Source organism: Archocentrus centrarchus, chromosome 12 (genome assembly GCF_007364275.1).
Source record: "Archocentrus centrarchus isolate MPI-CPG fArcCen1 chromosome 12, fArcCen1, whole genome shotgun sequence".
NCBI lineage: Eukaryota > Metazoa > Chordata > Actinopteri > Cichliformes > Cichlidae > Archocentrus > Archocentrus centrarchus.
This window is the reverse complement of record NC_044357.1, coordinates 21,840,930-21,865,410: the sequence shown is the minus strand read 5'-3', so window position 1 is coordinate 21,865,410 and position 24,481 is coordinate 21,840,930. Positions and strand designations below refer to the sequence as shown.

The 24,481-nt window shown below is 41.2% G+C and overlaps 2 protein-coding genes across 2 annotated transcripts in view; both read left to right on the top strand.

Moving 5' to 3' along the window:
- Positions 1-9,317, top strand: part of LOC115789172 (histone-lysine N-methyltransferase EHMT1-like) — a 35,730-nt gene extending 26,413 nt beyond the window's left edge. The window contains 3 exon segments of the mRNA XM_030742439.1: positions 6,423-6,501; positions 6,674-6,849; positions 7,892-9,317. Of these exon segments, the coding sequence (XP_030598299.1) occupies positions 6,423-6,501; positions 6,674-6,849; positions 7,892-8,081 (445 nt within the window). The 3' untranslated portion in view covers positions 8,082-9,317.
- Positions 9,318-11,209: 1,892 nt separating this feature from the next.
- The window catches only part of LOC115789007 (voltage-dependent N-type calcium channel subunit alpha-1B-like), a 204,858-nt gene continuing 191,586 nt past the window's right edge, over positions 11,210-24,481 (top strand). The window contains exons 1-5 of the mRNA XM_030742154.1: positions 11,210-11,225; positions 11,599-11,888; positions 13,231-13,552; positions 20,365-20,643; positions 22,765-22,870. Coding sequence (XP_030598014.1) covers positions 11,831-11,888; positions 13,231-13,552; positions 20,365-20,643; positions 22,765-22,870 — 765 coding nt within the window. The 5' untranslated portion in view covers positions 11,210-11,225; positions 11,599-11,830. The remainder of the gene's footprint in view (positions 11,226-11,598; positions 11,889-13,230; positions 13,553-20,364; positions 20,644-22,764; positions 22,871-24,481) is intronic.

Genomic DNA, 24,481 nt, shown 5'->3' with positions numbered 1-24,481 from the left:
ATTATCTTTCTTATATCGGTAAATAGACTGTGGCGCACAGGATTTATGAAGGGCTTATATATAAAATGAAGAAATTACTTGTTTTGCAAATATATTTATGACTGCATTACTGTATCAGCATTATAATCAGTCCAGTCGTTTTTGGCTACCCTTTATAGAACTATAATGTTACATTTGTTGCAATTTCTGCAGCCCTCTTGGCAGATCTCTCAGGAAAAAAGACATTTTTAATGTCAATGATAATTTTTACCTTCATTAATAAAGAATATATGAAAGGCACTTTGCCAAGAAGTGATTGCAGCTTCTACCTGTGACAGGAGTGTTGTTTCTCGCTCAGAATGACATAATATCATTCACGAGAGATGTGTTTGACACAGATGTTTCACAGATGTTAGGCCAAAAATTAATCTACAGCCATTTAAATACAACCAATAATTTTTGGGGGGGAAAATACTGGAACTCATTTTTTTGGAACAACACGGCATATCTCTAAAACTCCTCAAAAGTCCCCGATGACACCGGGAAAAGTCACTAAATTTGATGCTGGTCACTTTTTGGACAAAAAAAAAAAGTCACTAGGGGGGTCTGAAAAGTCCAAGTGACAAAGTCACTAAGTTGGCAACACTATCTGCCGGTGTTGCCAAAAATTGCAGCTTCTACCATGTGACAGGAGTGTTATTTATGACTCAAAATGAGTTGACATCATTCATGAGAGATAATATTCGAGATATGCTTGACAGACCATACGTCAGCAAGTAATTTACAACTATATAAATACCAGCAATCATTTTTTTGGAAAATACTGGAAATCATTTTTTGGCACAAGACCCGCTATTCAGATGATACAGTGGTATGCAGATGTTTGGCCACCCCTGATAATTGTCATGATTTTCCTTTATAAATCATTGGTTGTTCAGATCAGCAGTTTCAGTTAAATATATCATAAAGCAGATGAACACAGGGATATTTGAGAAGTGAAATAAAGTTTACAGGATTTACAGAAAGTCTTCAATAATTATTTAAACAAAATTAGGCAGGTGCATAATTTTGGGCACCCCAACAGAAAATTTCATCAATATTTAGTAGATCCTCCTTTTGCAGAAATAACAGCCTCTAAACCAGTCATACTCATCTCACGGCCCGCGGGCCAAATCCGGCCCGTGATTGGCTGGTGACCGGCCCGCGGCCATTTCTTGTAATTGCTCAAAATTAAAATAATTTTCCCTTTTATTGTGTAACAAATGCTGAATAATTCCCCCTTGTGTTCACAAAGTGAACTGTCTGTAAGACAGAATCATTAGTTTGTACACGGCCCTTTAGGTCCTAATGATTTGGGCCTTTAAGGTAGTGAACAGTTTGCGCAGGTCAAGAATCACTGCTGATCTGCGAGGAAAAGACGTGTCCTTAAATGAATATCTTGGCAAAAAATGAGTGAGGTTAGTAAGCGGAGAAAAGTTGACGTCGAAAACAGACAGTTTAATAACAAATGGACAGATGATTTTGCATTCATCTTGCCACCTCATGCCAACGCAAAACCGTTGTGTTTAATTTGCCAAAAGACAGTTGCTGTATGCAAAGTTGCTAACATTAAGCGGCATTACGAGTCAAAACATGCTAGCTTCAGTGCAGCTTTCCCGGTTGGTAGCATTGCACGAAAAGACAAGACTGAGGCCTTAAAGTTGTCTTATGCTACCACATCAACAATCTTGACGACTTCCACTACTGCTGCTGAAAAAGCCAACGCTGCTTCACTGCGTGTAACCTGGGAGCTGGCTAAAAAGGGCAAGCCATTTGTGGACGCTGAGCTTGTGAAAGTGTGCACTTTGGGAATCGTGGAGGAGTTGTTTGCCGGTGACAAACACAAAGATGACATCGTTAACCGCGTGAAGCAGGTTCAGCTTTCGGATTCAACGGCGGCACGGAGACTAGAAACTTTGTATGAGGACAGTTTTTCTACTTTACTTGCTGAACTGAAGTGTGTGGATTACATGTCAATAGCTATGGACGAGTCTACAGATGCAACAGACACTGCACAGCTGTCCGTGTTTGTGAGATATTTTAACGGGGAGCTTTTCAAAGAGGAGCTGCTGTGCCTTTTGCCCATCAAGAGCAATGCAACAGGTGAGGCCATGTACAATTCTATGAAAAGTTTCTTTGATAAGAATTCTCTGGAGCTGGATAAAATCAACCTCCTTGTAACTGACGGTGGGCCATCTATGATAGGACGAGAGAGGGGCTTAGCATCACGTCTCATAGCGGACCACCCCACAGTTAGTTCACTACACTGCATCATTCACCAGACGGTGTTGTGTGCCAAACTGTCTGGTGAAATGAAAGGAGTGATGGACACAGTGATCAAAATTGTAAATCACATTCGCTCAACTTCAAGTTTACAGCACCGGCTTTTCAAAATGCTACTACAGGAGCAAGAAGCTCAATATTCAGACCTACTACAGCACAATGATGTCAGATGGCTGAGCAGGGGGCGAGTCCTACAGCGCTTCTTTGCACTGCGCAAAGAAATCACAGAATTTCTTTCCGGTCAAAAAACAAAGAAAGCAGATGAGTTCTCTCAGTTTATGCAAGATCAGGAATCTGTGGCTCTGGTTGCATTTCTGTGTGATATCACTAATCACTTGAACCATCTTAACCTGCAGCTCCAAGGTGGGGATTCGGATGTGGGAGAGCTCTTTGAAAAAGTGAGCGCTTTTCAGACAACCTTGGGCGTATTCGTGACGGACATAGAGGGGAAAAAACTTCACTTCCCTACCCTGCGTGATGTTCCTACAAATGGGATTGTGCTGTCACGAATGGTAGCACTGTTAAAAAATCTGTCAGAGAACTTCAGATCGCGGTTTCACAACTTCAAAATCCCACAGCAACTGCTACTGTTTGTGCGCAACCCGTTCGCCGTTGCTGTCACCGGGAGCTGCCCAGCAGAGGCAAAAAACGCTGTGCCTGCTATCAGTGAGGGCGCTTTCCAGCTGGAACTGGTCCAGATGCAGGCTAATGATGTCCTAAAAGCCAAGTTCAGAGAGGAGAGACTGTGTGAATTTTGGGCACACTCTGTTCATCAGTATCCGAACTCTAAAAGACTCGCTATATACATTTTGACAATGTTCGGATCCACTTACATATGCGAGTCGGGGTTTTCAGTGATGAATCTAATTAAGGACAAAAAGCGCAATAGACTCACCGACTCACATCTCAACCAGTGCTTGCATATTGCCTTGACCTCTCAGAAACCAAACTTCAGTAAGCTCTCAAAGGAAATGAGATGTGTTACCTCACATTAAGCATGTAGTCAGTAACTAATAGTATGTGATGCATGAAGAGGTTAAAAGATAAACATCTGATTACATACCTGTGCTGTCTGTTCCAAACTTTAAAATAACTGAAATATAGTAAAGCAGTTTTTTTTTTTTTTTTAAATTGTATTTCTGAACTATTCCAACATTTGGTGGCTTGCACTGTGCAGTTATGTGTTTAATATATTTTATAAACAGCTTTCACACCAAAAGAGCTGAAATATGTTCATTCTATGCCTAAGAACTGTTAATAATCATTTTCATTTTTGAATTTGTCCAATATTTGACTGCATAATAGGAAACGTTCCAGCTATGCTGTTCAAGATGGTTCAAAATATATCTTGCTGAATTGCAGTGGAGCTAATAAAATGCATCAAAATATGAGCACAAGCTATCAGTCTTTTTTAAAGTTTGCTCATTTTATATAAATGTAGTTTAATGGCTGGCCCTCGGCCACTTCTCATTTTCCAAATGTGGCCCTCGGCTAGATCAAGTTGAGTATCCCTGCTCTAAACTCTTCCTATAGCTTCCAATGAGAGTCTGGATTCTGGTTGAAGGTATTTTGGACCATTCTTCTTTACAAAACATCTCCAGTTCAGTCAGGTTTGATAGTTTCTGAGCACGGACAGCCCGCTTTAAATCCCACCACAGATTTTCAATAATATTCAGGTCTGGGGACTGAGATGGCCGTTCCAGAACGTTGTACTTGTTCCTCTGCATAAACGCCTCAGTAGATTCTGAGCAGTGTTTAGGGTCGTTGTCTTGTTGAAGTATCCAGCCCCGGCACAACTTCAACTTTGTCACTGATTCTTGAACATTGTTCTCAAGAATCTGCTGATATTGACTGGGATCCATGTGACCCTCAACTTTAACAAGATTCCCAGTACCTGCACTGGCCCCACAGCCCCACAGCATGATGGAACCACCACCAAATGTTACTGTGGGCACCAAGTGTTTGTCTTGGAGTGCTGTGTTCTTTTCCCACCATTCATATCGCCCCTTGTTATGTCCAAATAACGCAGTTTAGTTTCATGAGTCCACAGCACCTTATTCCAAAATGAAGCTGGCTTGTCCAAATATGCTTTAGCGACTCTGTTTGTGGCGTGTGTGCAGAAAAGGCTTCTTCTGCATTACTGTCCCATACAGCCTCTCCTTGTGCAAAGTGCGCTCAATAGTTGAATGATGCACAGTGACACCATCTGCAGCAACATGATGTTGTAGGTCTTTGGAGCTGCTCTGTGGGTTGACTATGACTGTTCTCACCATCCTTCGCCTCTGCCTATCTGAGGTTTTTCTTGGCCTGCCACTTCAGGCCTTAACTAGAACTGTGCCTGTGGTCTTCCATTTCCTCACTATGTTCCTCACAGTGGAAACTGACAGCTGAAATCTCTGAGAGAGCTTTTTGGATCCTTCCCCTAAACCATGTACATTTTGCGTACATGCAGTGCAATACAATGTTTTAATGGATAGGCAAGAGTATATTTACTACCAAGATATCCAGAATTTTTCAACACCGGGATGTGTTTTTAATACTTCCTATTACATTAAAATACCACCAAACCAGGACAAATTAAATGTCATGAAAAAATATCAACATTTTCTTTGTACACTTTTGGGGAGGGGGTCTGAAAAAGAGTAAACTTTGGAAAATGTTGATAATTGTGAATGACCCCTTAATGTGCTGGAAAATCATGAAAATTGACCTTGGAAGTGCTTAAAAGGTGCTTGAATTTGATCCTGGAAAAGGTGTACGAACCCTGAATATACACCCCTGTACAAGAGTGCAGTATGTACTGTCTCTAATTTGTTTACCATGGAAGTTTTTTGTCTGTGGTTACCAAAAAGTATTTGTAGAAAAGTTAAAGATAATTAGACTACATCAACCTCTTACAGCATGCTCAAAATTGTTTTAATTTAATGAGAGCTGTTAATATTGAGAGCATTTTTTTGCTCTCTTTGGCTTTCAAATTAGGGCCAAATAGTTTTGAAAAAGGTTATAATGTCTGTTGAAGGGCTTTCTATTATGTAATAGGGCTGTAATATTATCTTATTGTTGTTATTTATTTTATATTTCCATTAATCCCCATTGGTGATGGGTCTTGTTTATTCCCAGTTTATTGCAAAGTGTTGATATTATTCAAATACGCTTCCCTCCAAAAGTATTGAACAGTGAGGCCAATCCCTTTGTTTTTGCTGTAGACTGAAAACATTTGGGTTTGACATTAAAACATTTCAACATTTCAGTTTTTATTTCCAGGTATTTACGTCTGGATCTGATTCACAGTTCAGACAATAGCACCTTTTGTCTGAAGTCGCCCATTTTTCTTGTGAGCAAAAGTATTGGAACATGTGACTGACAGGTGTGTTTTGTTGCCCAAGTGTATCCTGTTACATGGATTGTTCAAACTATAAATAGCGAGAACTGAAAAGAGGCTGCAGTGAAAGCATCACAAAAGAAGAATGCAGAAGTTTAATGATGTCAGTGTGTCACAGGCTTGATGCAGTTTATCTGTTCCAGAGAGTGTTTTGTCCTACAGTGGCCACCATAGATCGGATTAAACACTTGAATTGGGAGGGGTAAGAAAATAGAACTCAGTCGATTGCAGTCTGACATTTCATGGAGAAAATTTTGCACACTGTAACTTTAAACCAGGAAAAATATATCTATGTATTTTAAATATATTAAGTTTGCATCCTTACAGATCTGGTAGTTCTAATACTTTGAATAAAGGGGCCATGACTTTATCACTTTTACTTTCATTTTGGAAAAAAGATCTTTATCTGCTGCCAGATGTCCCAAGACAACCATCAGTAATCTACATGCAAGTGTTACACATCGAAAAACCAGATGTTTGGTTAGATTTAGTTTTAAACAGAAGCATCATAAACGTCTTTATTAATCGTGTAATCATTACACTGCAGTTTGTGCCTTGTGGTTGATTTTCCTGTATGTGCTTTAAAAACTCGTCTGGGGGTGGGCGTTGCAACCCAGCTTGGGCTGTAAACTCTGCGGCGTGCGGCACTGCTCATATCACAATCTTGTCACTATGTAAATGAACAAAAAATAAATATTAAAATGTTCCCGCTGCTGATGGTTCATCTGTTTTTGAACAGGTATGTCGGTGAGATCATCTCTGAAGCCGAAGCAGAGATGAGGCAAAACGACGCTTACCTGTTCAGCCTGGATGACAAGGTGAAGTATCAACAGTTTGTGGAAAGGTTCACAGGAAGTTGAGATTTGAGATTTGAATAGAAAATAATTAAGTTTGACTATTTTCTAGTTTCCTTCCTTCTGTGCAGAATTCCTCTTTGAGCAGTTTTTCAGTTTGAGCCTTTCATTTATTCCCCCCCCCCCCTCTTGCAAGCCACAGGATCTCTACTGCATCGATGCCCGTTTCTATGGAAACATCAGCCGCTTCCTCAACCACATGTGCGAGCCCAACTTGTTCGCGTGCCGAGTGTTCACTAAACACCAGGACCTTCGTTTCCCACACATTGCCTTCTTTGCCAGTGAAAACATCAAAGCTGGAGAGGAGCTTGGGTAAGCTTTAACGAGCTTTATTTTTCTTCTTTGCTGCTTCGCTCTTTTTGTTCTTGTTCGTCATCTTATGTTGTTGACAGTCATTATGTAACCTATAGAGGCCCCCCACCCCCACCCCAAGACTATCTGAGCAAATAAAAGAAACCAACCGAAACAAACAAATTCAAAAGACAACACTGCTGCTTCTGTTCAACACGAGCCAGAAAAGCAAACAAAAAGAAAAAAAACCTCAGCGCTGGAGTAGGATTGGACTTTCTCCACAAAACCTCATCTTTTCAGGCTGTTGCAGCACCTTGCTCTCAGTCTAATCTGGGAATCTCTGCTCTCCTGTACTGATATATATCATTGAAATGGTGGTAAAGACGACAAGATCATACATTTTAGCCTGGCCACGCAACAGGTTCCAAACGTTGAGAGGTGCGTGACTATCAAAAATGACACCGATGTGCGACTCGTGCCAGTAGTTGAGGGCAGAAACGGCAGGCACAAACCAGGCATTAGAGATGAGACAGGGAGCTCAGGTCATTCAGGAGGAGCTGGGTGAGGAACCTAGCACCTGGGCACCTTCCAGGTGAGGTGTTCCAGGGATCGCCAACAGGGAGGAGATCCCGGAACAGGTAAAAATATTGTTTATCAGTTGACTGAGTTGATGGGACTTGGAGCACCTTTTCCCACTCTGAGCACTTGAAGCACTTTTTAGACCACGAGCCACATAAACACACTCGTAACAGCACTTTTTTATGCCTTTAAGCACTTTGTCACTTACTGCTGTGGATGTATCGAGGGGCAATTAGGGGTCCAGTGTTTTGCACTTAGACACGCACACTGGTGGATCTGGGGATCAACCCACCAACCTTCTGATTAGTAAACAACTCACTTGCTCTGTTTGCAAGCATTATTAATGTAAATTACATTTGAACTGCAGTGAAGGTTTAGATTTCGGGCTGCTATGGACCTGCGAGAAATGTTTCAGTGTAAGATGAATGTAGTTTTGGTTACACTTTTACATAAACCTTTCCTTTCTGTGATCCTCCCCTCTCAGATTTAACTATGGTGACCACTTCTGGGAAGTCAAAAGCAAACTGTTCAGCTGCGAATGTGGCTCATCCAAGTGCAGGTACTCATCCGCGGCAATGGCGTCCCTGCAGGCGGACAGCACACCCGAGGACCAGCAGCAGCCCAGCGCATCGCCTGATACCAGCTCTTCGAACAGTCCCTCCAGTCCCTCTTAAAACAAAACAAAACAAAAAAACGCTCCATACACTAAGTTTGGCCTCGTGTACTCACGACTGACGGACGCACGAGGACGCCAGTCCACGTCCTCTTTAAACTTTTATCAGTGAACTTGTACTGTATCTCCACTTCTGATTGAAACCACGGACCATTGACCTTCGTTGAGAACCTACAGACAAGATGCACAATCACATCCTGGATGAAATTCCTGCTCTATTATTCCGCCGTATGTAATGTGAACAGCAGGGGGCAGTGTCATGACGCACAGTAAATGCCACAGAGACAATAAAACAGTCTTCACATTTCATACTTCCCTTTGCTGGAAAGCAGAACTGTGCGTTTTTTTTTTTGTTTTTTTTTCTTAAACATAATTGATGATAAATGGATTTTTTTTGTAAAAGTCATGATCAAGGAATTTGGGGTCACTGATTAAGGGTAACATTGTCTTTTGCAAAGACAGCCTCAGCACACAGCTGGGTGTTACTTTTGACCTTTTGCGGTCATTTACCATGAACCATTCCAGCAAAGCTAGCTGATAAATATTAAATTATCTTGCCACTTTTTTGGTGTCATTCATCTTTTGCGTGAGCATTTCAAAGGACGTGTCAGACATTTTCCACCAGAGCTGTAGATGATTTGACTAAAGACAAAGGAGTGGACTGCTTTTTAATTTGCTCCTCGAGGGGGGGAGGGGGGGTGGTATAGGTTATAAAGGGGGAAAAAATGTTAAACCATTCCTCAGCATTGAGGTGTTTCCTGTCTGATTAAATTGGCCGACCTTTCTGTTTAGCACGTGTACGGGGAGTGAAACGTGTCAGGCGTTTTCGCCGCTCTTGTGGACAAATTAATTTAAACTGAAAATGAGCAAGAAAAAACCCCCCCACAAAATGGTGCTGACAAAGGTTTTTACTTTTGTTTTCATTTTTATTACCCAAGTGAACATAATTTGTAAAATAAGAGAATGTTTTTAAGTTTTTTATGTTTAATTTTATCTCCAGTTTTCTAATTGTAGTTACCGTAGTCGATTTAGTTTCACGATTTTGCCGACAGAAGCCAACCTGTCATTTTAAATGTTGTTAGTAAAGCAGTGACTGTTGTGCAAACTCTTGAAAGGTATAGGTGGAAAAAAAAAGGTTATAAAAATGCACTTCCATTATGTTCTGTTACATATTTCTGGACCGTGAACCATCCATCTGATTGGTTGTATCTTTTTCAATAAATTTAATACTAATGCATTTTTCCTGTTCTGTTTTCTTTGTTGCAGTCTGAAAATGTCGCCTCTCATGTTTCTCCAACTCTCACGTTGCAGGAATAGGATCTGCTGCTTTTCTAGTTTTTTGTGTCAACCACGGATGCATTAGTGAAAGATCTGAAGCCTGTTGTCACTTTGACCCAGCATGAACTGAGCTGACAGGCTGAAATATTCAGTATCAGAGGGTGAGACTTCTTACACGGCCTCCTTTAATGAGTTTGGGTTTTTAAAGCATCTCGTTTTATCTCAGTAGCAGTTTTTAGGCTGTATTAAGGAGTAGAGCACCAAAATGAACATATTCTAACAGAGAGGTCCTGCATCAGACTCTTTAACGCTTCACTTGCGGGTCAATAACATGCAATCATAATTACATATGTTGGTATTTGGCACTCTACAAATCACACACACACACACACGTGTATATATGTATGTATATATGTCTGTCTAGTATGTGAGAAGAACTTAATTTTGGAGCTTTTAGGACAGCCTGATAATAATGGATTACAACAGTCCAACCGAGAAGTAATAATTACATGAAAATTTACAAACTTCTAGACAAAACTAGAGACGATTGAATGGCATCCGCCGTGAGGGAGGTTCTTTGTATGTTGTATAGTCAACAAGTGACAGAGTGCAGATGAATGGGAGTGTCTTTTGTTCGTCAAATATTCATCATATTAGAGTCAAGGCAGCCAGTTGCTGCAGATTTGTCAGCTGCACATCCATGATGCGAATCTCCTGTTCCACCACGTCCCAAAGGTGCTCCTTGGATTGAAATCTGGTGACTGTGGAGGCCATTTGAGTGCAGTGAACTCATGTTCAAGAAACCAGTTTGTGATGGCTTGAGCTTTGTGACGTGGTGTGTTTTTCTGCTGGAAGCAGCCATTAGAAGATGGATACACTGTTCATAAAGGGATGGACGTGTGTATCGTGTGCCAAGAAAATATCCCCCACACCATTACATCAGCCTGAACCATTGATACAAGGCAGGATGGATCCATGCTTTCATGTTGTTTACCATCTGAATGTGGCAGCAGAATGGAGACTCCTCAAGATCAGGCAGCATTTTTTCCAGTTTTTTTTTTTTTTTTCCCTTAGCTGACAGGAGGGGCACCCAGTGTGTTTATGCTCTTCTGCATACCTTGGTTGTAACAAGTGATCATTTGAATTACTATCGTCTTCCTATCAGCTTCAGTTACTCTCCTCTGGCATCAACAAGGCATTTTCACCCAGAGAGCTGCTGCTCACTGGATATTTTCTCTTTGTCACACCGTTCTCTGCAAAGCCTGGAGATGGCTGTGTGGGAAAATTCCAGTAGATCAGCAGCTTCTGAAATGCTCAGCTGCCGCTTGATAGAAAGAACAGGACTGGCATCAATGTGACACTGATTAAGTCAAACACATGAAAAGGAGGAGCTGGGTTGCAAAGTGGCTTGCAGTGTACAGCAACTGAAGCAGCTTAAATTACTGCTTAGATCAGGGATCCTCACATCCAGGCCTCGAGAGCCGATGTCCTGCAGGTTTTAGATGTGTCCCTGATCCAACACACCTGAATCAAATGGCTGAATTACCTCCTCAGTATGCAGTCAAGTTCTCCAGAGTCCTGCTAATGACTTCTGTATTTGACTCAGGTGTGTTGAAGCAGAGACACATCTAAAACCTGCAGGACACCGGCTCTCGAGGCCTGGATGTGAGAATCCCTGGCTTAGATGGATCAATGGTCCTCTGTTCAGCTAATAATGGTCAATATTTGTATAAAATAATTTAATTCAACAGCTTATTTATTTATTTATTTTTGTCAGAGTTTCTCACCAGCCTGAATGAACACTACATCCTTGATTATTGAAATTTTCTCCCAGTCGGGGGAAACAAATCTCCCCACTGGGGTGAAGGTGAGGTGGTCACCAAAATGTTTTGTTCAATGCTGCTAACAATGTCAGACTTAGAATGTGTTTCATATGCTAATATTTCATGCATTCTCCTGCCCTCCACTGAATATAACTTACACTGGAACCTTAAAACTTCTGCACAGTAAAGCTGTCAGATAAATGAAAAATAGACTGAAATACTCAAGTCCAATACTGTCACTGACTCAGTTCAATTCGATCGAGATGCAAAGCTGTAGGACACTCGCTGGATTGGGATTGAAAATGTTCCCGTAGCTCCAGGGAGGAGAACAAAAACACAGGAAGTGAGGGACTGTGCATCTGCAGGCCTTGTAGGTCTCATAAACTGGCTGATGATTGCTCCCTTCCTGATTACCAGGGCGGACAGAGAAAACGGAGTCGATAATTGAATCAGAGAAATTTCTCCCTGAGCATCGCGGATGGTTGGTCTGATAAGGAGGTCCTTAGCTGGCAGGACAGGAAGCAGCCCTTCCGCATTCCAAGGTGGGAGAAACTTTCTTTTTGGTCTTTGGTGCCCCTTCTCATGGTGCCATTCAGGGGAGCCTCCTGCTAGCAGCCCTGCACGAACTGCGTTGCTTCACTGAGCAGCAATGAGAGCTACTCCTCAATACTCCAGATGGGCAGAGAGACGATCCACTGTGGTTTACGGTACGTCAGATCTGGATTATTCACATTTTGTCTGTATATTTAATTTTTTTTAATCTATATTTTGTTTTATAAGGACAGTAAATCATGCGTGAAGGCCTCTAGGTTCACTTGAGGGTCAGTAGCTGCTCTTTGGGGTATCAGTATTGACAAGAGGATTAACAACATGGATTTAATTAACAGAGTGGGTTTATTTTTATTTTGTAATCAGCTGAATAATGTACATTAAAAAGCACTGATTTAAAGGATCTTATTCAGTTCAGAGCTTTGTTGTTCTGCAGTTCTGTGTCTCGGTTTAAAATAGCCTTTAATTTGACAGAACTCTGGAATTTCTTAGGAACCTTTGCTGTAAAATTGGTTGAGATTATCTTGAGAGATTAGGGGACACTTGACAAACTTTGTCTCTTGGAAATGGAGAGTTTAGGATCTCAGATTTTATTCAGGGTAAACTGGTGAGCCCAAAGAATTTGAAACAGCGTGGAAAAAAGGGTATTTTTCTCATGTATATGTTATATCATTAACAAAGATCTGAATGCCTCTTATTGAGCCAGGATTTCTTTTTATTTTTTTATGTTGAGAACTTGTGAATTTTTTTTTTTTTTTTTTTTTGTACAGTGTTTTCTTCTATTTCTTCTTCTGCTTTTCATGAATTCCCACTGTTTCATTTTTGGCCCTGATGTCTGGATTTCTACTTGATTTTCTCAAAGTACTTTGTAAAGTCTTTTTTTTAAAGCTGCTACATAAATATAATTGCTATCATTATAAATTTTATATCAGAAAGCCACTCATGTAAAGTTGGCACAATAAATGTTAAAGTTCAGTTTGGTTAATTGAGAGTACAATAAGAAAAAGGCTGCATAACTTGTGCTGAAGGGATGTCAGGAGAAAGCCTCTTCTCTCTAAAAAGAACGTGGGAGCACAGTTTAGATTTGCAAAGCTGCATCTGAACAAACTGCAAGACCTCTGGAACGATGTCCTTTGGACAGACGAGGATGGAGCCTATCCCAGCTGTCACAGGGCGAGAAGCAGGAGCCTTCCCCTGGACAAATAATGGTGCCATAAATTACAGAGAGCTTATCCTTCACATTCACAAAAATCACATTGGTGCATAATGATAAACAAATATGCCTTTTCTGATATATCTATTATAGGCCATGAAAGATTCAGTAAGCATGTCCTTGAAAGCCGGCTGTCTGTATAAATTATTTACATTATTCTCAACATTTTCCTGTTTCTGATCCATGTGATGGTGCAGATTTTTCCTGTGGGCGTTAAACTTGTAAATTTGTGCATCCACTCAACGGAGATAGTCAGTATCATCCTCTTAATTTCTCTCACCCTCCAGCTGTTCGGGCGACCACATTTGGCTTCTGGAGGATGCTCACCCTGGGGGCAGAGTACTTAGACACCTGGGCTCCATCACCTGACAGGAGGCAGCATCCTGTGAAGCAGGTCAGAGAGGAGGAGGAGGAGGAGGAGGAGGAGGTGGAGGATACCTGCGCTGGAGATCAGAGGGAATCCTCATGGCGATCTGCTGACAAGGACTCAACACAGAAATATGAGACTGTTCTCCACCTGGACGGGATGAGCGGACGAGAAATGAGAGACGGTGTCCGGCAGGCCATAAGGAAGCACGACAAACTGAACAGCACCTCTATGCACTGGAGGTGGGTGTGCCTGGTTGGGAATCATACTGTTTGTAGAATAAACCTGTCACCAGATCACATGCATTTGGATATTTTTTATTTAACATTTAATTTTTTTTACAGATTTTCCAGCAAAATCAGCACAAGACTGCATAAACATCTGCTGACTTTATGCTCAAACTATAGTAAACTGCTAACTCTGATTGCAGTAGATCAGCTAAACCACCAGATGTCTCCTTAGTCATATCTAAAGAGTTCATGTCTGTGATTTGGCTGCTGAGGCTCCAAACAGAGAGGCAAACCTTAATAGAATACCTTAAAGTAGAAAGCTCAATAAATTGCATGACTAAACAAATAGCTCAAAGTAAAGATTACACTAAACTCGAGAGCTCAATTACATGGAAAAAATAAAGTAAAACAAAACAAAAAAGAAGCCCATTAAGTAAAAATCTGCTGAAATTCATTAAAGTACTATTTAAAAAAAATATATATATTACAAGAAATTGGCTTCATAAAGTAAAATGGGTAAAAAAAAAAAAAAAATCAATAAAGCAACATGAAGCTTAACGAAAATGGCATTCTAGATGTAGTTTAAAAAAATAAGCACAACAAACATAAGGTGACATTAAAGTCATACCAAAGTACAAAGTGAGTAGATAATTTAGATGGTGTTTACTTGGCTAAAATAACGTGGACACCGCTGTCTTGTGGAGTCTCCAGTGTCTACATGATTTGGGCCGTTTGCAGTTTAGCTGCAGAAGTTCAAACTGAGCATCAGAATCAGAAATCAGAGTCAGAAAGCTGATTTAAGTGACTATGAGTGTGGCATGGTTGTACCAGAAAGGCTGGTCTGACTATTTTCAGAAGCTGCTGATCTTCTGGGATTTTCTCACACAACCATCTCTAGGACCTTATGGTGCCAACAAAGAGAAAATATCCAGTGAGCAGCAGTTCTCTGGGTGAAAATGCCTCGTTGATGTCAAAGGTCAGGGGAGAATGGCCAGACTGATAACCACTTGTTACAACTAAGGTGTGCAGAAGAACATTTCTGAATGCATAATACGTCAATACTTGAAGCAGATGGGCTGCAGCAGCAGAAGACCACACTGTCAGCTAAGAACAGGAAACTAAGGCCACAATTCACACAGGCTCACCAAAACTGGATGACAGATTACAAAAACAATTTCTCCAAGGACATTCAGATGTGAAGGTCAGAATTTGGCATGAACAGCATGAAAGCAGTTCAGTTCAGGCTGCCGGTGGTGCTCTAGAGCTGCGGGGGATGTTTTCTTGGCACACTTTGGGCCCCATTGTACCAACTGCACGTCATTTAAGCACCATAACCTACCTGAGTACTGCTTCTGACCACGCCCCTTTATGACCACAGTGTACCCATCTTCTGATGGCTGTTTCCAGCAGGATAACACAAAGCTCAGAGCATCTCAACCTGGTTTCTTTAACAAGCCAATGAGTTCACTGTACTCAAGTGGCCTCTGCAGTCACCAGATCTCAATCCAACAGAGCATCTTTGGGATGTGGCGAAAGAGGAGATTCTCATTTTGGATGTGTGGATATGGACCAGAATCTTTGAGGAATGTTTCCAGCACCTGTGCCGTGAAGAATTAAGGCAGTTTTGAAGGCAAAATGTGGCCCAATCCGGTTCTAGCAAGGTGTACCTAATAAAGTGTCTGGTGAATGTATATTGATTGAAGGGCAAAGATGAAGAAAAATACAGAGAAATAGGCCATTAAAAAAAACATCTATATATTAAAAAAAAAAATACTATTACAACATTTCTTCCATCTATGAATATTAATAGGAGGTGACTCAGAGCTACATGAAGCTAAAGTAATGATATGCAGTAAAACAGGAAACTGGATTCAGACTACTTTAATATTCAGGCTCATTAATATTGTCTTAGAAAATGATGAATGAAAGAAAATACACTTACGGCTCTAAGTGGTAAAGCCGATTCAGTTTTTAAATCTAATTTGAAAAGCAAAGCCATCGTCTCCGGTAAGTGGCACACATAAAACGGGAATTAATGTTCATCTCTGCAGATGCCTGATTTATAGAGGTCTGACTCAAGGCAACAGCCTCTGTCCTTCCCACAATAATTAACAGCATTACAACATCTCATGATCACACATGCAGAAAAACAAAAAATATGAATAGTTGTAAACTTCATCACCTGGTTAGCTGCATAGGAAAGGTTACCATGTGCAAAGCAAAACAGGCATTATCTGGCAATCAGGCATGTATTTGACCCCCCAAAAAGAAAGATGACTACAAGATTTCTTCCAAACATCACATATTAATAAGAAAATTATACTGAGGACATTTCACAGGGACACATTTATTGCCACTATCCACAGACAATATTTTTATTTGCCTTTTTTTTTTAATCTGCATGCTTTCTTCCAGCAAATATAACATGTTCCTTCTTTTTCTAACTGGGTGAATGTGTATGCTAACCATGGGAAATTGTCCTAGCACTCTACTTGTGCATTAACATTTCTTTGAACCTCATCTGCCACTGAGATTATGAGCGCTAACGGAGAGAGGGAGGGAATTTGGCAGAGGCACTTAAAGGAGGAAAAGGAAAATGAGAGGATGGGATCCTCAGGCAGACACACACACACAGAAAGAGAGAGAAGAAGGAGACAATATCAGGTGTGTGTGTGCGTGAGGACAGTTGAATTGAACACGCTATTATCCTTATAAAAAGCATAATGAAGAGGTTCTGGCTGCTTTCCATTTAATATCACTTTATATTTTAACTGTGGCGTCACAGTGCAGTGGTTAAACATCTGCCTTACATGTGAAAGATCCCCAGTTCATTTCTGGCCGGACACACAAACCCAGCTTCAAAGGGGCACGAGCTAGAGGCCTGGTCCCAGTCCCGGAAAAATGGGAGGGCTGCATCAGGAAGAGCATCCGGCATAAAATCTTGACATCCCTTGGTAAATAAAGAAGCAGCAATAAAAGTACCTCCTACTGTTTTAAGGCTTGTTGTTAATTTTTAATAGGACGATTATATTTCATTTTCTACTAACATCCAGTGGTTCCCATATTCTGTATGCCATGTGTAAATAAAAACAATAAAAACCTGACCATCTAGTCAAGTTGGAAAAGGCCCATCAAACATTTATGTAACTTAAGGAAATACATTTGAGAAGCCAGTGATTTATCTTGTAGCAGTGTTACAGAAAGTGGATCAAAAACTCCTGAATGCAACATCAGAGCTGTGTCCAACGTGTACGTCCACAAAAATGCCACATGGCTGAAGCACAGTTATCATACTAAATTAGCCTTTGAATGTAAACATTAACAGTCCTACGAGTCATTCTGCTCAATTTTAAAGGTACTTTTTGTAATCACCCTCTGTGGAATTTAAATACAGCTTTCACCACACGGGGGCAGAATTTTACCAGTATTTTGAAATTTTTTTGCTGATCTTTCTATCTCTGTTGTCTCGAGGGGCTTTGCCTTTTCCCAGGCTGACATTTTAAATAAGAGTGTGCTTTTACACTGACTTGAATCCATCCATCCATTTTCTTCTGCTTATCTGGGCCCGGGTCGTGGGGTCAACAGTTAAAAGCAGATAAACTTAGAGATATAATCTCTCCAGGGCCCCAGGGCAGACCCAGGACAGATTCTCCTGGTAGGACATGCCTGGAACATCTTACCCAAGAGGTGCCCAGGAGACATCCTAGTCAGATGCCTAAACCACCTCAACTGACTCCTTTCAATGTAGAGGAGCAGTGGGCCTACTCTGAGCCCCTCCCGAATGGCTCCACGCCTCACCCTATCTCTAAGGGAGAGGCCAGCCACCCTTCAGAGAAAGCCCATTTCTGTTGCTTGTATCTGTGATGTTGTTCTTTTGGTCACTACCCAAAGCTCGTGACCTTAAGTGAGGGTATAGATGTAGACTGATCAGTAAATCAACAGCTTTGCTTTCCACGATGGACCAGTGCAGCGTCCGCATCACTGCAGACGGAGCCCCAATCCGCCTGTCCGCCCAACACTTTCACCCCTACTGACACCTCCTGCGGGTGGTGGGCCTACAGGTGAGTGGGCCCATGTCTCCTTTTTTGGGCTGTGCACGGCTGGCCACCAGGGGCTAATGCCCGGCCACCAGACGCTCTCCATTGCGCTCCCTCGGCAGGCTTGGCTCAATGGTGGGGCCCCGGTGACCCTATCCCGGGCAGGGTAAACTGTTCCCTTGATTGTTCTTCCATAGGGGTTATTTGAATCGGTCTTTGTCTGGCCCCTCACCCAGGACCAGTTTGACCAGTTTGCCTTAGGAGATCCTAACATAGCTCCTGGGATCACTGGGACACACAAACCACTCCACCACGATACAGTGGCCATTAGTGGAGTTTTTACTGACCTACCTGGTTAAAATTTCTTACACTGAATCAATGGACCATCAGGAGATATAAAGTGGTATTGTATGAAAGTACAGCCAAGCCTTAATTCAGCTTCAGTTGATATATCTTCTGCTACAGTCACGCTAGGAAAATCAGTGGCTGGCAATGTTGGGGAGGTTAAAAACTATTACAACTATGTGCAATGAATTTGCAATCTTGTTGCCTTTAAGGAAGATAGGGACCAGGTCTATGACCACTCACAGTCAGTTGCTGTCTTCAAGGGAATCTTAGTGTGTTAAGATGGCGATAAAATGGCAATAAGACGGAATCAGTCTGCTTTCAGTTTGCAGTTTAATGGATTCGAGTTGGCAATTATATACAACTGTTAATATGACAATTATGTCAGTGAAAACTGCAAACCAACTGCCATCTGTTTGCAATCTGTTGCCATCTACATACACAGAAATTCACACAAACTGCTTACATTTAGAGTCCAACCAAAACCTCATAGATTTGAAATAGAAATTCTGAAATTCTTCCACAAATAAAACTTGTTGCAGGACACTATTTAACTGCAAAATGACAGGTGCTCAGCAACCTTGCTGTTATATAGGAATACATCCAGAACATGAGTTTGCAGCCTGTTGAGTTGAATCCCCTATTGCAAAGAGATGCATTTCAGATGACTTATGCTCATCGATGCTAGTGCATACAAATTGGTCGCAATGTGTTGGGCAGCTGCCCATGTTTATAAAAGATATGGCAATTATCTGCAAACCTTCACCAATTTTAAGTCAGTCCAGGTTGGAACACAATTGTTTGGAGAGAAGTTGCCTCCCATCAAGCAACCTGTGCAATCACTTTGTGGTCAAAAGCAGTCACCCAGAGATTGTGATTGCTGCATTCTTGACCTCATGGTCACTGCAACTACTTGCATTCAGTTGCACAAAGCAAAAAGATTTGATGCAATCACCAAATTTTTTTGTTGCTGTCATATTTTTTATTCTAGTGTGAATGAGCCATTCAACACAATGCACAGATGTTTTAGATACAAAGTCATAGAAACTGTCTCTTCACATTTTTGATAGCTTTTATTAAACAAATGAATTTACAACAAGTACCATTAAAAATCAAGTATAAAGCAATGAATAGACAAATAATTCCTTGTAAGCACATTTTAAGTCAAATGTAATGAGCTAGTTTAATTCATTTTAATTTAAGTAAAGACATCGCATTTACAGAAAAGGTTTCATGAACACTGGAGTTTTTGCATGATCGACAAACAAACATGAAAAACAAATAAAAAATAAACTAAACTAGGATGTTTAGATGCACAAATACATACTGTATGTGGTGAAAAATATGTATGTCTTTTATGAAATTTTTCAAAGAAAAATGCCAATTAGGTACAGTGGTGTTGCAAAATTTCTGAATCCTTGAGTCTCTATAGCTGTGAAATAAATAAATAAATGACCAAAGCTTCTTTAGATATTTTTAATCTGGTTTATGCAGCAAAATCTAAACTTTTAAAGGGTTCACATCATTTTAAGCGTCACTGTAGAGATTCCGCCTTTCTCCTTTATATTAATGGCAGGTTAATGACATGTACTCAGCTTCTTGTGAATTTTTTAGATCTTACACGATTACTCCAACTACGGTCTGCATGGGGATAGTTGCACAACGTGTTTTGCAGTTAAAGATGGACATGAACCTTCCTTTTATGAGCATGAATCTCCTTTTATTAGTGCCAAAAGGGAACTGTTCGAGCCGCAGGTCTTTTCTGAACTTCATTATAACCTGTCAGCAGACGGTGAACGAGTCCGTGCGCTCCAGTCACTGATTGGCCCGTTTTGATCACATGCGCTCTTCCTTATTCCACCGAGGACTCGCTATAAAACCTACAGCCCCTCACGCAGGGAGCGATCAAACAGAAATCAGAGGACTAATATTCCTGCTGGATTTGCTTGTTTTATTGTTGCTATCGGCTTGGAAAAAAACGGAAACAGGGATTTCTGTTTTTTTTTCTCCTGCTAAGGACGCTCCTGCTATTTATTATTATTATTTTTTTTTGGACTAACTGACATTTCAACTGGTGTTTGGAGACGATGCTGCCAGGATTTTGGACTGAGACAGCATTCTCTGATCCTATTTCAGCCTGATTTTTCTCCACTTTGAGCTGTAATGGATGTAACAGCCTCAGTGGAGTGATTTACATCGGATGTGCTTTGCAGCTCGAAACTTTAACGTTTGAAATGCCACTAAAGATGAATGAATGGAAAGGATCAAGAGAGCGTGGTTTTCAGTGAGGCCACCTTATCTTTTATTTTCCAAACGCAGCGCTTTCTCTTCACACTAACGCTAAGCAGTGGTTTGTATGAAGCGTGTTTGTTGTGATGCTTCTCCCCTCCATTTCCACTGACACCACTTTGGATTTCCCCTTTTGGATCTGTGCGTTTCCAGAATGGCTCGCTTCGCAGAAGATCTACCCACCCGCTATGGAGGAAGCGCAGGCGGCGGAGGGAGAGGTGGACCGGGCGCTGGGAGAGGAGGCGCCCGGGGTGGTGGCGCTCCGGGTGGACAGAGGATGTACAAGCAGTCGATGGCCCAGAGAGCCCGGACAATGGCCATTTACAACCCGAACCCTGTCAAACAAAACTGCTTCACCGTCAACCGCTCCCTCTTCATCTTCCGCGAGGACAACCTCATCAGGAAGTATGCAAAGCGAATAACAGAGTGGCCATATCCTTCCTAACCAGCAGCACCACGCACAGAGCAGGTGCATCTGTAGTGTAAAGGCACAGTGGTTGAAAAGCAGAGCCACACCACCGCCTGCAGGCCTGTTTGTCAAGCTATTAAGTTTAGATGTGGATTATATTCTCTAGTTTTGAATGGCCAGCTATTAACGCCCGTGGAGCAGCCACTAACACAGTGTCCTTCTTTATCCCCCTCCGCGCGACGCTGGTTGCACCTGTCGCTCCGCTTCTTATCTCCCTTCAACATGACACAAAGGGTGTTTTCTCAATAGGAGCGGACAGTGAAAAGACTTCACATCCGCCTATTGTGCTGTCTCTTTTATTATCTCCACCTCCTCAGCGCCCACATAGCCCGATAAGTTCTGTTATCAAAATGTCAGCTCTAAACTGTTTGCCGGGCACGGACAGCGGTTACTGCGCTGTGGATAATTATGATCAAACATCGCTATTGATCCACACAGCTACAAGTCAATAGAGAGCTGCGTGCGTAAAGGGGCGATGCAGCCTTCACAAACCGCCCTCGTCTCCACATGCTCTCCAGTGTTGTAGTAAGTGTTAAGAAAAAGCGCAGTTTACTTTAAGTGAAAAACAGAGCGCTTGTCCAGGATAGCAGCACGCCTCGTTGTCTTAGTCGGGAGCCCTCTCCATGGTGCTGAACTCGCCCACGCTCGCCGCTCCACGCCGTTTTTTTTCCGCACTGCAAAAAAAATGTCTTCATCGAGGAGTCGTGGTCACTTCTGAAATCCTGGTTTGTTTTCTTAAGATTAGTGAGAGATTTAGCCATTAGCAGCGTATTTCTGAGTCTGTTTCACTGATTTCAAGATGAGAATAAATCGTGACTGTTAGATTCCAGTGAAGCAGCTCCTGGGGGAAAAAAAGTCTCACCTCTGTGATTTTAAGACTCAGTTGCAATTTTTTAAAAGTAAGTATGTAGGTTTGTTGACGGTTATAATCATTTTAAATATTTTAGAGAGCTGAAGGTGTAATAATAATAATAATAATCGTTTACTCATGGATTCCAGTAAATTCCAGGCTGTTTCCCCATAAATAGCACAAAGTTAACTTTTAAAGTAATTTCTAAACAAACAACAAAAACAACTAAACTAATATCTGCATAGAAATGTGGAATATCTGTAGGCAAGAGGCGTGAGTTTTGCTACTGTAGACTTCAGGTTCAGGCTTTATTTGCATTAAGATAAGAAGTATATGTGGAAAGCAAAAGAGAGACTGCAGGTGGCATAATGCATTCTTGAAACCATCAGTTATCATTTGACAAACATTTAGATTTTGATTTGCTTCTTAACTCAAAGGCTCACAGAGAGCTTATATCTTTTTAAAGTGAAAAAGTTTGGTCTGGGAAGCCACAGAGCTCATGCGTTGAACATGATCCAGACAGCTGGATCTGCTCTGTGAGCGACAATGAGAAGAACATGAGCTCTAATCAAATAACAACATTTATCAATTTTATCTGTGCCCTCTATGAGCTGACATGAACTGGAACTTCCGCTACTCCACAGGACAAAATAATAAAATAATGATGGCTAAACAGTGAAAGCAGTGTTTACACTCATTCACAAAATATTCAAATTCATGATTAGTAAAGCAGTTTTCTTGGCGCGTAATCAGCTTGGTGTTTCCCTGCATAATGATTCTACATTTTTGCTGTTATGGTTATCAGCTCGCTGTTCCCTTGTGATTCATGGGCCTTCAATAAGCGCTGACCCTCGGGGCAGTGACCCAGTGAAAATGAATGACAGAATGATGTGGTCAACCATCTGGAAGGATCACGAGTGCATGTACAGGATGCTTTCTTTCCAAAAAGGCTTCAACCAGAGCGTGATGGAAAATTCCTTCTTAGTTGGACAGAATGCATCCAAATTTAAGTTTAACGGTGTTCATCACACAACACCGTGCAGGAACATTTTCTGTGTAATTTAATCTTTTCTGCCACAAATCTCCTTCCCTATTTCATTAGAATAAATGAGCTACAAAAATGTAATATTTATTCATCCTTGTGAAGTAGTTTATCAATACTGAGATGATCTTCAAACATACTGAAATGAAACAAATGTAACCTCCTTTTATAACTGCTCCTTAACCCTCACACTCCATTTGAGTACATGATCCTGGCTACAATTATTGCCAACTGCATTGTCTTGGCCCTGGAACAACATCTACCCGCTGGCGACAAGACGCCCATGTCAGAACGCCTGGTAAGTCCATTTCTTTAAGGTCACTTCCCTCACACGCTGACTTCCTGTCCCTTCCCAGAGGTGCCAGATTCACAAAAATATTGGGGAACACTTCATTTTAAGCTACACACATTTACTAGTTGCTTATTGGCATGCATATTATTAGGTTAGTGGTTCATTATTAGACACTTCTAATCTCCAAATTACTGCTTATTGGTGTTAAGTATGTACGCTCAATATGAGCCTTTACTGGTGATACTACTGCCCTTATTAACACTTATTAATGTCCAGTTTTATGTTAAACATCCAGAGTTAGTGTCATGTTCCTCATGATTGATTGACTTATATTAACACTTCATGACCCCCTTTGTACTTTGTAAGTTCATTATGGCACACTACTACTGCAGTTACCAGCTCTTCTTTTTTTTTGAGATGCACAGTTTCTATTCACCAATCATGGCAGTAAAAAGGAGAAATTAAATTGTGAGTCAGAAACTCAGCAGTTTTCTCTAGCCTTAGGCGAAGCAGTGCAGGTTTATGAATACTGAGCTGTACCAGGGAGCAGTGAAAAAGGTGAATTCTTAAAACCAGCGTTTTCCTTTATGCCATAAGCACAAGGTAACTTATTCTGCATTGCAACAGTTATTTCTCATTGGGGGAGACCAGGAGTGACTGGATTAGAAACGAGTACATCAGAGGGACAGCTTGGGTTGAACAGTTTGGAGACAAAGTTAGAGAGGCAAGGGTGAGATGGTATGTGCAGAGGAGGGATAGTGGATGTGCTGGACAAAGAATGTTGAAGATGGAGCTGCCAGGCAGGAGGAAAAGAGGAAGACCACAGAGAAGATTCATCGACGTCGTGAAGGAGGACATGCAGAGGGTGGTGTGACAGAGGAGGCAGATGATCTGCTGTGATGAATCCTAAAGGGAGCATCCAAAAAAAGAAGATGAGGGCTTCTCAGAGATAAACATGTGGAAACAACTTTCCACACACCTCCTACCTTATAACAGCATATCCTACTGAATATCAATAAGTAGTAATCATTTGATTATTGATTTAAAAAAAAAAGAAAAGAAAAGCTCTTCATTATAATCTAATACCTACATGGTCATGCACAATAAGGTATTAATAAGAGTTTTGAACAACTAATGCCTCCCAGTAAGCAACTAGTTAACATGTATCCTAATTTAAAGTCTTGCCAAATATTGATCTGCACTGGGTTAATTACTTTTGTTCATTAGGTGCATTTAGCTGTGATTAGTTGTTTTATTTTCTTCCTTTTCTTCTTCTTCTTCTTACTCCGCCCATCACATCTCCTGATCACAAGCTCACATATGCAATTTAAAGCCAGTGTTTTAACTCTGACAGCCACGTCACACAGCTAACCGGTCAAAAGAGACACGAGAAACAAAAGAGACTGCTGCACAGCGAGGTCAAGTGTGATATATGGCAGGTAAAATGAATCTGCATCCTTAGCCGCATGCTCCAGCACTTTGCTCCTCTTGATTCTGAGGGTGTCGTAGCTGAGGGGAATTTGCCTTAAAATAGCAAGGCAAAGAGTGTTATGGAGAGCAACAGCTTGATGTGAAAAAGTCAGTGAATTCCTCACATGTTCAGCCGCCTTGCTGCTG